The sequence below is a fragment of the Entelurus aequoreus genome, linkage group LG16 (genome assembly GCF_033978785.1).
Source record: "Entelurus aequoreus isolate RoL-2023_Sb linkage group LG16, RoL_Eaeq_v1.1, whole genome shotgun sequence".
Classification (NCBI taxonomy): Eukaryota; Metazoa; Chordata; class Actinopteri; order Syngnathiformes; family Syngnathidae; genus Entelurus; species Entelurus aequoreus.
In genome coordinates, this window is record NC_084746.1 from 3,782,754 (window position 1) to 3,798,806 (window position 16,053).

General features: G+C 36.6%; 1 protein-coding gene across 1 annotated transcript in view; it reads right to left on the bottom strand.

The window, feature by feature from the left end:
- insra (insulin receptor a) overlaps nt 1-16,053 on the bottom strand; it is a 173,463-nt gene that overhangs the window by 50,402 nt on the left and 107,008 nt on the right. Inside the window, exon 3 of the mRNA XM_062023819.1 lies at nt 15,171-15,507. Coding sequence (XP_061879803.1) covers nt 15,171-15,507 — 337 coding nt within the window. The remainder of the gene's footprint in view (nt 1-15,170; nt 15,508-16,053) is intronic.

Here is a 16,053-nt window from a genome sequence, read left to right on the forward strand (position 1 = left end):
TCCTTCAAAACCGCACTAAAAGAACACCTCCAGGCAACTAGGGTTAGGGTTAGGGTTGTAAATAATGTAAATAATTCAATGTATATACTCTGATGATTAACTTGTGTGATGACTGTATTATGATGATAGTATATATTTGTACCATGAATTGATTACGTGGACTTATTGGGGTGTTACCATTTAGTGGTCAATTGTACGGAATATGTACTGTACTGTGCAATCTACTAATACAAGTTTCAATCAATAAAAGAAAAAAGCATGTTGCATTATTGCGCCTGCGCTGAGCAAGATGCACAAAGGGTTGAAACAGCATTTGTCCGCTCTGCTGGCAACAAGGTTTTCTATTTCTAGTTAGCAGTAGTTAGCAGTAGTTACCTCGATTGAAACACAAGTTGTTCACAATGTGTAGTATTTCTTAGGAGAAATTAGGTGCATCCCTGGGACGCGTAAAGATTGACTTCGCAGCGTCAGGGACACAGGAAGTGTTCCTAGCAACATCACAGAGCTACTTAGACTATAATGGCTTTGTGTTGACTCATTTTCAGTGAATAGAAAAATCTATACTGCTCAGTGTTCAAAAACAAGAAAAAAAAATTACAAAAATGAGGGGTATTTTATTTGAACTAAGCAAAATTATCTGCCAATAGAACAAGAAAATTTGGCTTGTCAAGACTTTCCAAAACAAGTAAAATTAGCTAACCTCAATGAACCCAAAGATACCTTAAAATAAGTATATTCTCACTAGGGCTGCAACTAACGATTAATTTGATAATCGATTAATCTGTCGATTATTACTCCGATTAATCGATTAATAATCGGATAAAAGAGACAAACTACATTTCTATCCTATCCAGTATTTTATTGGAAAAAAAACAGCATACTGGCACCATACTTATTTTGATTATTGTTTCTCAGCTATTTGTAAATGTTGCAGTTTATAAATAAAGGTTTATTAAAATATACACTACCGTTCAAAAGTTTGGGGTCACCCAAACAATTTTGTGGAATAGCCTTCATTTCTAAGAACAAAAATAGACTGTCGAATTTCAGATGAAAGTTCTCTTTTTCTGACCATTTTGAGCGTTTAAGTGACCCCACAAATGTGATGCTCCAGAAACTCAATCTGCTCAAAGGAAGGTCAGTTTTGTAGCTTCTGTAACGAGCTAAACTGTTTTCAGATGTGTGAACATGATTGCACAAGGGTTTTCTAATCATCAATTAGCCTTCTGAGCCAATGAGCAAACACATTGTACCATTAGAACACTGGAGTGATAGTTGCTGGAAATGGGCCTATGTAGATATTGCACCAAAAACCAGACATTTGCAGCTAGAATAGTCATTTACCACATTAGCAATGTATAGAGTGTATTTCTTTCAAGTTAAGACTAGTTTAAAGTTATCTTCATTGAAAAGTACAGTGCTTTTCCTTCAAAAATAAGGACATTTCAATGTGACCCCAAACTTTTGAACGGTAGTGTATGTATATATATATATATATATATATATATATATATATATATATATATATATATATATATATATATGTCTTAATTAGATTATCCAAAAAATAGATAAATCTCCTGAGGATTGAGGAAACCCCTCATGAAACAGGCCTGTAGAGATGAAATAGTCTTGTGATTTTTTCCCACACACACACATACATACATACATACATACATACATACATACATACATACATACATACATACATACATACATACATACATACATACATACATACATACATACATACATACATACATACATACATACATACATATATATATATATATATATATATATATATATATATATATATATATATATATATATATATATATATATATATATATATATATATATATATTTTTTTTTTTTTAAATTAAAAACAAAAAACAAAAAAAACAACTCTGGGCATGCGCATAGCATAGATCCAACGAATTGATGACTAAATTAATCGGTAACTATTTTTATAATCGATTTTAATCGATTTAATCGATTAGTTGTTGCAGCCCTAATTCTCACTAATAACAAGTGCACTTTTCTTGGTAGATAAAAAAAAAAAGAGACCTCTTTGCTCAATATGTTGAAAAATATTCTTAAATGAAGTAAATGCTAGTGCCATTATCTTGACATAATGATATGCGCTCGGCATTACATTTCTTGAAACCAGCAAACTTATACTAAAAACTAATTTATTGTTCTTAATGGAAAGGCAACAAGGCAAGCGCTTGTTACTCTCGGGGTCTCCGAGCCGCTCAAGCAAATCATATTGTCTAAAAATGCATTTTCTCATGGATAACATGACATCAAGTGCGTGCTCTTTCAGTCAATTAGTGCGCATATATACAGCCCGGCCCCCGGCCAAAATGTTTTTAATTGCCATTTTAAGGGCTTTATCTGAATGTGCATGAACTATTTCTGTTCAAAATAGTTAGAAATGTTAAATGTTTAAATATTAACTGTCAGTTTACTGTACTGTGCCAACTGTACTACTATATGAGTACGTGTTTTCTATTGTTTCATTGAAAATAAAACAGCAAAGTCCATTTGGCTGTCATCTGTTTTAATTATGAGACACAATTGTGGCAAAATCAATCAAAAAATTTCTTTATGCTTGAAATAAGAAATGATGACTTTAAAAAAGTAGTTTTCTACTTGTGAGTGTTGATGACACAGCTTTGCAACAGTTGATATTCTAGTTTCAAGCATGTTTTACTCAATACAGCTCATCAAATCTCAGCAACAAGCTGTAATATCTTACTGAGATCATTTAGGACCAAAACACTTAAAACAAGTAAAACACTCTAACATAAAATCTGCTTAGTGAGAAGAATTATCTTATCAGACAGAAAATAAGCAAATATCACCCTTATTTGACATATTTCATCTTACTTAGATTCCACTTTTTGCAGTGTACACAAAGCACATCTATCTTCAGTGTAATAAAAATGCTTGCTGAAATGTGAATGTACTCACTTTTGTGTGACGTTTGAGGATACAAGGATGGTAATATGCACTAAACACCGCCTTGTGTTATCCTGTAATAAACAGTCTGGTTTCGTGAGGCAAAGTTCATACAAACACTGCACACAACTCTGGTAACGCTAACAACACAAGGCGAGCGCTGAAGTAGGTATATGAGAGGGATCACCGTGGAAACGACGGCGATGCCATACTCCTTATCCGCCTCTTAAATATGCTCTCGCCCTCCATCAACATCCTGTGAGAAATATCAAGCCCATTAGCTGCGCGGCTAAATGTGTTTGTCTGACATTTCTGGTTTGAAGGCCCTTTATTTCACTCTGTCTCTCATTCCAGGCGTCTGCTCCCAAGTTGACACAACTCGACGCCGGGTGATGGATGCGAGTGTGAAACATGATTCACCACAAGCTTGATTTTTGACCCTTTTGACCAACCACAACCCGGTTAAAGCACCTGGCTTATGAAACATGTTTTTATTACACGTCCCCCCAACGTAGACGAGTGCAGCTTTGTGTGTTGTTCGTATGAAATGATGTCCTAAAAAGACATCTGCGTAACCCCACACTGCAAAAAGTGAAATCTAAGTAAGATGAAATATGTCAAATAAGGGTGATATTTGCTTATTTTCTGTCTGATAAGATAATTCTTCTCACTAAGCAGATTTTATGTTAGAGTGTTTTACTTGTTTTAAGGGTTTTGGTCCTAAATGATCTCAGTAAGATATTACAGCTTGTTGCTGAGATTTGATGAGCTATATTGAGTAAAACATGCTTGAAACTAGAATATCAACTGTTGCAATGCTGTGTCATCAACACTCACAAGTAGAAAACTACTTTTTTAAAGTAATTTCTTATTTCAAACAAATAAAAAATCATGACTTTGACACAATTGTGTCTCATAATTAAAACAGATGACAGCAAAATGGACTTTGCTGTTTTATTTTCAATGAAACAATAGAAAACACGTACTCATATAGTAGTACAGTTGGCACAGTACAGTAAACTGACAGTTCATATTTAAACATTTAACATTTCAAACTATTTTGAACAGAAATAGTTCATGCACATTCAGATAAATTCTTCAAAATTACAATAAAAAAACATTTGTTCGGGTTTCGGGCTGTAAATATATATATATATATATATATATATATATATATATATATATATATATATATATATATATATATATATATATATATACACTACCGTTCAAAAGTTTGGGGTCACCCAAACAATTTTGTGGAATAGCCTTCATTTCTAAGAACAAGAATAGACTGTCGAGTTTCAGATGAAAGTTCTCTTTTTCTGGCCATTTTGAGCGTTTAATTGATCCCCACAAATGTGATGCTCCAGAAACTCAATCTGCTCAAAGGAAGGCCCGTTTTGTAGCTTCTGTAACGAGCTAAAGTGTTTTCAGATGTGTGAACATGATTGCACAAGGGTTTTCTAATCATCAATTAGCCTTCTGAGCCAATGAGCAAACACATTGTACCATTAGAACACTGGAGTGATAGTTGCTGGAAATGGGCCTCTATACACCTATGTAGATATTGCACCAAAAAGCAGACATTTGCAGCTAGAATAGTCATTTACCACATTAGCAATGTATAGAGTGTATTTCTTTAAAGTTAAGATAGTTTAAAGTTATCTTCATTGAAAAGTACAGTGCTTTTCCTTCAAAAATAAGGACATTTCAATGTGACCCCAAACTTTTGAACGGTAGTGTATATATATATATATATATATATATATATATATATATATATATATATATATATATATATATATATATACATATATATTCCTTGCGCACTAATTGACTGAAAGAGCACGCACTTGGCGCGATGATGTCATGTTATCTATGGAAAAATGCAAGAAATGTAATGCCGAGTGCATATCATTATGTCAAGATAATGGCACTAGCATTTACTTCATTTAAGAATATTTTTCAACATATTGAGCAAAAAGGTCTCAGATTTGTTTTTTCTACCAAGAAAAGTGCACTTGTTATTAGTGAGAATGTACTTATTCTAAGCTATGTTTGGGTTCATTGAAGTTAGCTAATTTTACTTGTTTTGGAAAGTCTTGATAAGCCAAGTTTTCTTGTTCTATTGGCAGATAATTTTGCTTAGTTCAAGTAAAATACCCCTAATTATTTTTAATTTTTTTTCTTGTTTTTGAACACTGACTTCTTGCAGTCTATCACTCACACACAGGGTAAACCAAATCTAAAGTGCACAACAACCACCTTTCATCTCTTTCCCATTTTAAAATAACAGCCTTTTGGCTGTCCTCTGGGCATTGCAGGGAGGGGGACAAAAACCCTCGGCGTTCTAGTGTTAAGGTTGTGATTGAAGCAAGTAGGGCTGGGCGATATATGGAATATACTCGATATATCGCGGGTTTGTCTCTGTGCGATATAGAAAATGACTATATGGTGATATTGGAGTATACGTTCTCACGCAGTTGCTTTTAGCTGTGGGCATTCTCACTCTTTCTTGTCTCTCCTTCTCACAGAGACATAAAACAAGCGCACCTTCTTACATAGGTCACATATTGTCGCGCGTGCAACGTCATACACCCTCGCCGAACAGAGAGGTAGCGGCATGGGTAAAGTTAGCTGTGGTGCGAGTGGTAATACGACAGAAAGAAGGTGCGAATCTGGTAACAAATGAAGGAAGAATAATTAATTCCCAAGAAAAACAGCAGGGGGTCCGTCGTCTGGCGGTGGTTTGGCTTCAAACGGGAAGATGTTGAACAGACAACCGTAATATGTCAAGTATGCGGCAAAAGCGTTGCTACAAAAAGTAGCGGCTCTGCTAATTTGTAGCATCATTTGAAAAGTCAACTGATAGAGAATGAAGAGTGCTTGAAACTCCGCATGTCAACATCTCAGCCGGTGCCACACCCACAAAATGCCGAAGCAACCATTTCCACATCAACACCGTATGAAAACAATAATCAACAACAGAAGGAGATAACGTCCGCAGGAACCTACCACATAGCGAAGGACGTACACTATTTGATTTCCTATTATGCAGCTCATTTTTATTTGACACTTATTGAAATATCTTGTGTGACATCATGCACAAAAGTGCACTTTATTTGTTTTAAACTATTGTGGTCAGAATAATTGTATCTAAGTTATCACAAAACTTTGTGTTGCCCTGAGTTCCCGGCGAGAGGACAAAAGCTGTCTTTGATCTTACCAAGCAACAGGCTTGTAAAAACTCCACTGTGTATGATGGGAAGCGACATGAAGGTGTCGGTTTCTTTGATCTATTGCAATCCACAGGAAGATCTTGTCCTGACCCGAGATCTACAAAGCGGAGAGGAAGCAGGACCTGACGCAAGCTCCAGGCATCTTTTCTTTGAACGGTTTTGCGACCAAGGGCGATGGCTGTTTACGACCCCCTCTCCCCTTAAAAACAGCTGTTGCCATGTAATCAGGGAAAGTCCAAATAAAAGAGGAGGCGTGCAATCCTTTTGTGAGAGAGTGAGACGACACTGTACAAGGTCTACGCGCTCTCCTCATTGAGCTAAATTGAATCCTGTCTCGGTTTAATTCCTTGCTTCTTGTCTGTTTAATAGATGTCATTGGGGTTTGAACCTGACAATTGTAGTGGCGTTCTGTACAAAAAAGTGCACTTTAATTTAGTGTTGTTTTGATATGTCATCTTAGTGACATCATGCACAAAAGTGCACTAATAGCTTGTTTTAAAATGTCTCTGACAATCTTGCACTTTCTGTTTTGGAAATGACATGAATGTTTGTGCCACTGCTTAATAACTGTTTAATAAATACACTTTTAGTTGTGATTTCCCTCTCTGCATGAAAGTTTAAAAGTAGCATATATTAATGCAGTATGAACAAGAATGTTTGAATGTAGACACATAGAATCATCATACTGCTGTGATTATATGCATCAAGTGTTCATTCAAGGCTAAGGAAAAATATGGAGATATATATCGTGTATCGTGACATGGCCTAAAAATATCCAGATATCAATAAAAGGCCGTATCGCCCATCCCTAGAAGCAAGGATTAGACAACAGCGGTGAGTTATTGTATGGTCTGCAGTGTATACTTACTAATGAATAATAACAGTTTTGTTTTAAACGTCCATCCATCCATCCATTTTACAATATAATTACAACACTTTATGTACATCAGGGGTCACCATCGCGGTGCCCGCGGGCACCAGGTAGCCCGCTGGCCTGTTCTAAAAATAGCTCAAATAGCAGCACTTACCAGTGAGCTGCCTCTATTTTTTACATGTTATTTATTTACTAGCAAGCTGGTCTCGCTTTGCCCGACATTTTTAATTCCAAGAGAGACAAAACTCAAATAGAATTTTAAAATCCAAGAAAATATTTTAAAGACTTGGTCTTCACTTGTTTAAATAAATTCATTATTTTTTTTAGTTTGCTTCTTATAACTTTCAGAAAGACAATTTTAGAGAAAAAATACAACCTTAAAAATGATTTTAGGATTTTTAAACACATATACCTTTTTACCTTTTAAATTCCTTCCTCTTCTTTCCTGACAATTTAAATCAATGTTCAAGTAAATTTATTTTTTTTATTATAAAGAATAATGAATAAATTTTAATTTAATTCTTCATTTTAGCTTCTGTTTTTTCGACGAAGAATATTTGTGAAATATTTCTTCAAACTTATTATGATTAAAATTCAAAAAATTATTCTGGCAAATCTAGAAAATCTGTAGAATCAAATTTAAATCTTATTTCAAAGTCTTTTGATTTTCTTTAAAAAAAATTGTTCTGGAAAATCTAGAAGAAATAATGATTTGTCTTTGTTAGAAATATAGCTTGGTCCAATTTGTTATATATTCTAACAAAGTGCAGATTGGATTTTAACCTATTTAAAACATGTCATCAAAATTCTAAAATTAATCTTAGTCAGGAAAAATTACTAATGATGTTCCATAAATTATTTTTTTTATTTTTTCAAAAAAGATTCGAATTAGCTAGTTTTTCTCTTCTTTTTTTCGGTTTAATTTTGAATTTTAAAGAGTCGAAATTGAAGATAAACTATGTTTCAAAATTGTATTGTCATTTTTTTCGTGTTTTCTCCTCTTTTAAACCGTTCAATTAAGTGTAAATATCATTAATTATTAATAATAACATAGAGTTAAAGGTAAATTGAGCAATTTGGCTATTTCTGGCAATTTATTTAAGTGTGTATCAAACTGGTAGCCCTTCGCATTAATCACTACCCAAGAAGTAGCTCTTGGTTTCAAAAAGGTTGGTGACCCCTGATGTACATATTTATATACAGATTTGAACAATAAGTTATTCACTGAAATATATTTATTAATTGTGGTTCTTACAAAAAATATATCTTATAAAATATAAAAGCTAAAATGTCTCATAAAGCTCTGCCCCTTTAATTAGTGCATACTAAATAATTTAACTTTAGCCTACTACTACAACCATATTATTTACCAGCAACATAAAGTGAAACAGAGGCAGAGGTGTCCTGCCACAGTCAGCAACAAATAAACAGAAAACAGTAGTGGTGGTAGATAGACACAGAGCTTCATCAAACATCTGATCCACTGAACAAAGAGCTCCAAAAATCTTGAACTTTAGACTGCCATCAGTTTTACTCCCTACACTTAACCATGTGTTTCCTACTGCCTGCAGACTTTGCACACTTTGTTATATACACATGTTGTGTTTCTAATATAAATACATTTAATAAAGTCAAATACAAATAAGGCAACAAGAGAAGTATCCTACACTTCTCTTTTGTAAAGTAAATCTGAACAGCCTATATGGGCATCTACATCAACTATATGATTTGCCTGAGAAGCTGGACAGGACAAAAATAATAATAATAATAATTATTTATTTTTTTAAATATTTTTTTATTTTATTTGTGGCGGACGTAATTCTTTCGTGGCGGGCCGCCACAAATAAATGAATGTGTGGGAAACCCTGGTCTGACTACTTTATGGGGACAGAATTGTCTTGTTGAGCAAAGCAGAGAAGCAAGCCGTCTTTTCCTCTTCTGTGTTGTGTGCCTGACTAAAAGCTAATTGGTGATGTTATTCACGGCTGTGACTTCTTCACCAGGTCTAAATGCGTAATGAGTAGAAAACAAAGGCATGCATTGTGGACCCGGGCCGTGTCGTGCTGGAGATTAATAACAGATTACGATGGCTAAAACAACATCTACATAACGGCAAGGCCTTCAAAAAAACAAGTCTAAGAATGTCTCGGGAGAAAAAAAACTCTTTCCTTTAGCGTACAATCAATGTTGACCTCTATCCCTCTTCAGTGCCACATGTGCACTTTGAGCGTCGCCGCCAAGCACAACACTGTTTATTCCCGGCACGCGGTCATTTGTACCACGCCGAGCGACAGAAGGAGTTTCAAGTCAAACCGCTGATATCGGAGTCAAGCGAGGCTCCACGCAGGCCACTGATTTAAAGCCTAGCGTACACTAAACCAGTGTTTTTCAACCACTGTGCCGCGGCACACTAGTGTGCCGTGAGATACAGTCTGATGATCTAATTTCACCTATTTGGGTTAAAATTATTTTTTGCAAAGCAGTAATTATAGTCTGCAAATGATGTGTTGTTGAGTGTCGGTGCTGTCTAGAGCTCGGCAGAGTAACCGTGTAATACTCTTCCATATCAGTAGGTGGCAGCAGGTAGCTAATTGCTTTGTAGATGTCGGGAACAGCGGGAGGAATGGTGCAGGTAAAAAGGTGTCTAATGCTTAAACCAAAAATAAACAAAAGGTGAGTGCCCCTAAGAAAAGGCATGGAAGCTTAGGGAAGGCTATGCAGAACAAAACTAAAACTGATCCGGCTACAAAGTAAACAAAAACAGAATTCTGGACGACAGCAAAGACTTACTGTGGAGCAAAGACGGCGTCCACAATGTACATCCGAACATGACGTGACAATCAACAATGTCCCCACACAGAAGGATAAAAACAACTGAAATATTCTTGATTGCTAAAACAAAGCAGATGCGGGAAATATCGCTCAAAGGAAGACATGAAACTGCTACATGAAAATACCAAAAAAAGAGAAAAAATAGTTCATGCACATTCAGATAAATTCTTCAAAATTACAATAAAAAAACATTTGGTCGGGGGCCGGGCTGTAAATATATATATATATATATATATATATATATATATATATATATGTATATATATATATATATATATATATATATATATATATATATATATATATATATATATATATATATATATATATATATATATATATATATATACACTACCGTTCAAAAGTTTGGGGTCACCCAAACAATTTTGTGGAATAGCCTTCATTTCTAAGAACAAGAATAGACTGTCGAGTTTCAGATGAAAGTTCTCTTTTTCTGGCCATTTTGAGCGTTTAATTGACCCCACAAATGTGATGCTCCAGAAACTCAATCTGCTCAAAGGAAGGTCAGTTTTGTAGCTTCTGTAACGAGCTAAACTGTTTTCAGATGTGTGAACATGATTGCACAAGGGTTTTCTAATCATCAATTAGCCTTCTGAGCCAATGAGCAAACACATTGTACCATTAGAACACTGGAGTGATATTAAACAAAGTAAACAAAAACAGAATGCTGGACGACAGCAAAGACTTACTGTGGAGCAAAGACGGCGTCCACAATGTACATCCGAACATGACATGACAATCAACAATGTCCCCGCAAAGAAGGATAAAAACAACTGAAATATTCTTTATTGCTATTTATTTTACCTTTAGGAGTCCCGGGGACCATTAAGGGTCTCAGTCATTAAAATGTTAAAAATAAGTCAAATTATAATTTTTTTGTTATTATTTAACGCTTACAGTGAATCTCTATATCAACTTCAAGTTGATATAAAGTAATAAAAAATAAAAAGGTTTTATGGCTTTTCTGTCAACAACAACTTTGTTTTTTTTATAGTTAAACTGAAATATGCAGTATTTAGTCATTAGAGCCCTAAAAGAGCAATAATGCAGGACACCATTGATTTTAATTATTTAATATTTTTGAGTAATCACAGTGAAAAGATAAATAAAATACCACTAAATAAATTTGGGATCCAAAAGGTGCCCCACACATAAAGTGATACATTTTTATTAGGTTTTTCTTTTACTTCCAACACTTAAGTTACGAGATCAACTTCAGATATATCTGTCCATTTTACGTTTGAACTATTATGCGCTTTTGTCAAAGAAAACTTTGATGTTTTTATATGGCAACTACACAATATATCAGTTTCCCACACATTCATTTATTTGTGGCGGTCCGCCACGAAAGAATTACGTCCGCCACAAATAAAATAAAATTTAAAAAAAAAAAAAAAAAAAAAATATATATATTTTTTTGTCCTGTCCAGCTTGTCAGGCAAATCATATAGTTGATGTAGATGCCCATATAGGCTGTTCAGATTTACTTTACAAAAGAGAAGTGTAGGATACTTCTCTTGTTGCCTTATTTGTATTTGACCACTACTGTTTTCTGTTTATTTGTTACTGACTGTGGCAGGACACCTCTGCCTCTGTTTCACTTTATGTTGCTGGTAAATAATATGGTTGTAGTAGTAGGCTAAAGTTAAATTATTTAGTATGCACTAATTAAAGGGGCAGAGCTTTAAGAGACATTTTAGCTTTTATATTTTATAAGATATATTTTTTGTAAGAACCACAATTAATAAATATATTTCAGTGAATAACTTATTGTTCAAATCTGTATATAAATATGTACATAAAGTGTTGTAATTATATTGTAAAATGGATGGATGGATGGACGTTTAAAACAAAACTGTTATTATTAATTAGTAAGTATACATTTTTTTAGCCTTTTTAGAGAAAATCATATCATTGTAGTAAATTATGCAAATTACCCGATGATGTCATGGTGACCACGCCCATAGTCACGCCCCCACCGCCACAGGTATCTTGGCAGTTTATGGGAAACACTGTATATGCAATATTTACCACATAAAACATTTTAAAGTGAAATATTTGAAGTAATTGGAGCCTTGAAAATAATTCATTACAACATGGATTTTTTGTCTTTTTTTTTTTTTTGGAGCAATGGCAAAAATAAATGAATAAAGAAAGACAAAAGAAAAAAAAACAGCCTGCATGGCAGCTTTGTGTCAACGTTGCAACTTTTTCTCGTTAGATTTCAACTCATTCCACTTTTTTTAATGTTATTTTTGCAATAGCATTTCCAGAATGTGTGGCGGGACGGTAAACAATTAGCTGCGGGCTGCAAATGGCCCCCGGGCCGCACTTTGGACACCCCTGATGTAATAGAAATGTGTAGGGGGGTGTATGGTGTGTGGTCATTAAATATGTATTCTGATATATGTGACCTGTGCTGGCAAAATGAGTCACAATGAGGAAATGTTACAAACTGAGTTATTGTTATTTACACATTCTCCATCTAAAGACCTTCAAAATGATATATGGTTTGTTGGAATCGGACAGAAAATGACCGAGTTACATCCGATGGAAGTCGACCAAGTTTGAGGGTCCGTTTTGAGAAAAAACAGCTTAAAGTTGACTGTTCCAGAACAGAATGTTCCAAAACAAAACTCCATAGCAACCATACCTTAAAAGTCCTTGTAGCAACACCAAAATTGGTACAATTAAAGTCAAATCCCATGTCTAAAGGAAAAATATATATTCAACTCTATTGAAAACGGTTATGTACAAAAATGTCAACACTGTTATGTCACAGTTTTTTTTGTTCACTGGTCATTTTGTCAGCTGGTCAGCTGTCCGTAATATTCCTGACCAGCAGCACTAAGAAGATTCGCCAGTGAATTTAGCGCACTTGCAACCGCCTGTGTACCCTCTCCGCCTTCTAAATCCATTACGGAATGTAAAACAGTCTAACTTATCCACAAAAATAATAATTAAATGTTCGAAAATCACCTTTTTTCACCAAATATTCCGCTTGAATTACTGTGTTGTTTTTCATCAGCGCGCTGCCATGATACCACAATGCACCGCGCGGGGTGATTCAACCAATGAGGGTACGCCTCACAGCGACCGCTTAGCAACAAGCCGGATTTGTTTACGTCGGGACAGATTTAAAAACTCGAATTGTATTGGTTCAGAATGGCGTCATCGGGAATTCCATGCTCATTTTTAGAAAGTAGGTAAACTTGGCGTCACAATGATAGCAAATATGGCTAGGGGGATTCCCCCTTATTGCCGCGAGTGAGCGTTGAAAACACTTGATTTTCTCAAGGAATTTTAACACAAAGGACTAATTTCTGAAGACATACCTCGTACAAAACCTTCAAATAAAGGTGATTTAAGATGTTTTCTTGCTATTTCGATGATTGGGATCGCTGGATTGTGGCTTTATGGACTCATTTTTGTGAAAATCTCAATTTCAACCAAGATACATTTTTTTCACTTATTTGCCTGTAGCTCAAAATTAGCCTGTGCGCATTCCGACTCATTTTGCCAGCACGGGTCACATATGTTCTTCACAGAAAATGATCCAAAGTCGGTGAGTCTCAGTTTGAAAAATGAATTAAAGGCCTACTGAAAGCCACTACTACTGACCACGCAGTCTGATAGTTTATATATCAATGAAGAAATCTTAACATTGCAACACATGCCAATACGGCCGGGTTGACTTATAAAGTGACATTTCAAATTTCCCGGGAAATATCCGGCTGAAACGTCGCGGTATGATGACGTATGTGCGTGACGAAGTCAGAGTAACGGAAGTTATGGTACCCCGTAGAATCCTATACAAAAAGCTCTGTTTTCATTTCATAATTCCACAGTATTCTGGACATCTTTTGCAATTTGTTTAATGAACAATGAAGGCTGCAAAGAAGACAGTTGTAGGTGGAATCGGTGTATTAGCAGCGGACTACAGCAACACAACCAGGAGGACTTTGTTGGAGAGCAGACGTGCTAGCCGGCGACCTCACCTTGACTTCCTACGTCTCCGGGCCGCCAAACGCATCGTGTGAAGTCCTTCGTCCTTCCGCCGATCGCTGGAACGCAGGTGAGCACGGGTGTTGATGAGCAGATGAGGGCTGGCTGGCGTAGGTGGAGAGCTAATGTTTTTAGCATAGCTCTGTGCGGTCCGGTTGCTAAGTTAGCTTCAATGGCGTCGTTAGCACAGCATTGTTAACCTTCGCCAGCCTGGAAAGCATTAACCGTGTATTTACATGTCCACGGTTTAATAGTATTGTTGATTTTCTATCTATACTTCCAGTCAGGGGTTTATTTATTTTGTTTCTATATGCAGTTAAAGCACGATGCTATCACGTTAGCTCGTAGCTAAAGCATTTCGCCGATGTATTGTCGTGGAGATAAAAGGCACTGAATGTCCATTTCGCGTTCTGGACTCTCATTTTCAAGAGGATATAGTATCCGAGGTGGTTTAAAATACAAATCCGTGATCCACAATACAAAAAGGAGAGAGTGTGGAATCCAATGAGCCAGCTTGTACCTAAGTTACGGTCAGAGCGAAAAAAGATACGTCCTGCACTGCCTCTCAAGTCCTTCACTGTAACGTTCCTCATCCACGAATCTTTCATCCTCGCTCAAATTAATGGGGTAATCATCACTTTCTCGGTCCGAATCTCTCTCGCTCCATTGTAAACAACGGGGAATTGTGAGGAATACTAGCTCCTGTGACGTCATGCTACTTCCGCTACAGGCAAGGCTTTTTTTTATCAGCGAGCAAAAGTTGCGAACTTTATCGTCGATTTTCTCTACTAAATCCTTTCAGCAAAAATATGGCAATATCGCGAAATGATCAAGTATGACACATAGAATGGATCTGCTATTCCAGTTTAAATAAAAAAAAATCATTTCAGTAGGCCTTTAATTGTATCATTTTTCTTTTAGTAAAAAAATGAAAACGGGTCCCACGGACCCGAACGCCACACTTGTGTGGTGTAAAAGCTAGTGCTCTGCTCCTTTAAGAAATCAGCTGCAAAAACTGGTCTGATACTGGACAGTTGTGGGCAGATTCAGCACTCGGTCTGTGCTCTTAACCACTATTTCAGCAACCCCATTTCCGTGTCCGTCCAATAATTACGGCTGAATAAACAGGAGTATTTGTAAAAATGTGCAGTGTGTGAAAAGTCATTAGTGAATGCAGTGATTATCTTTGCCGTTTTTTTTTTTTTAGGGAAATGAAACCATCCACTTACGAAGATGAGTTGACGGTGGTGTAGCCCGAGGGACACTCAGGGATGCAGGCGCCGTTGTGGATGACGTACTCGTGGCACTCAGAGTTCTTGCTGCGCTCCTTCTCCCACTTGCACCTGCTGTGGAGCTCCTGGCAGAAGGCGAAGGAGACGCAGCGCCAGCCCTTGAAGGTGTAGTGGTTGTCTGGGCAGCGCCGCACGCAGGTGTCCTGGTGCAGGAGGCCCCGGCAGGCCACGCAGTGAGCCGCCGACTGAGACCTCAGGCAGCCACCCAGGCACTCGTCGTGACAGCACTGGTGATCCCTGGTGCAGGTCCGATGTTTGCACTGAACGGGACACACTGCAAAGAGACAGAAGCGGGTCACGTAGGGGCTTTGCGGTTCAAATATGCATGTCCATGAGGGCCACTGTGCTCTAAAAGGGAAATATTCACCGACGGTGAGGTGGATCACAGGAGATTTAATCTGGGTCGCTAAATAATGTGCATAATTTATAAAGTAAATACCCCCAGAGCCATATGGAAGGCGCTGTTATCTCTATTAGTTCATGGGTTCACTTGAAGGGCAAATGCACAAATAGTTTTTGATGCAACAGTGGGCCATGGCAATGCTGTTTCATCAAGGAAGGAGGACTCCTTCTCTTAGACTTCCTCACTAATCTTAAAGGCCACCAGTCATACACCACATTTGGCCACCTGGATAAAGCCAGCACATAAGAAATGAAAAAGGAAGAAAATGTTCAGGTTTCGTACATTCTTGCAGAAGAACATTGGCGAGGTAGGAGGTCACGGATAGGGATGATGCTCGAAACCGGTTTTCCCGGTTGTTCGATAAGAAAAGAACCGAGTCCTCGGACTCGAATCCCTTTTTGAGAACCGGTAACCGTT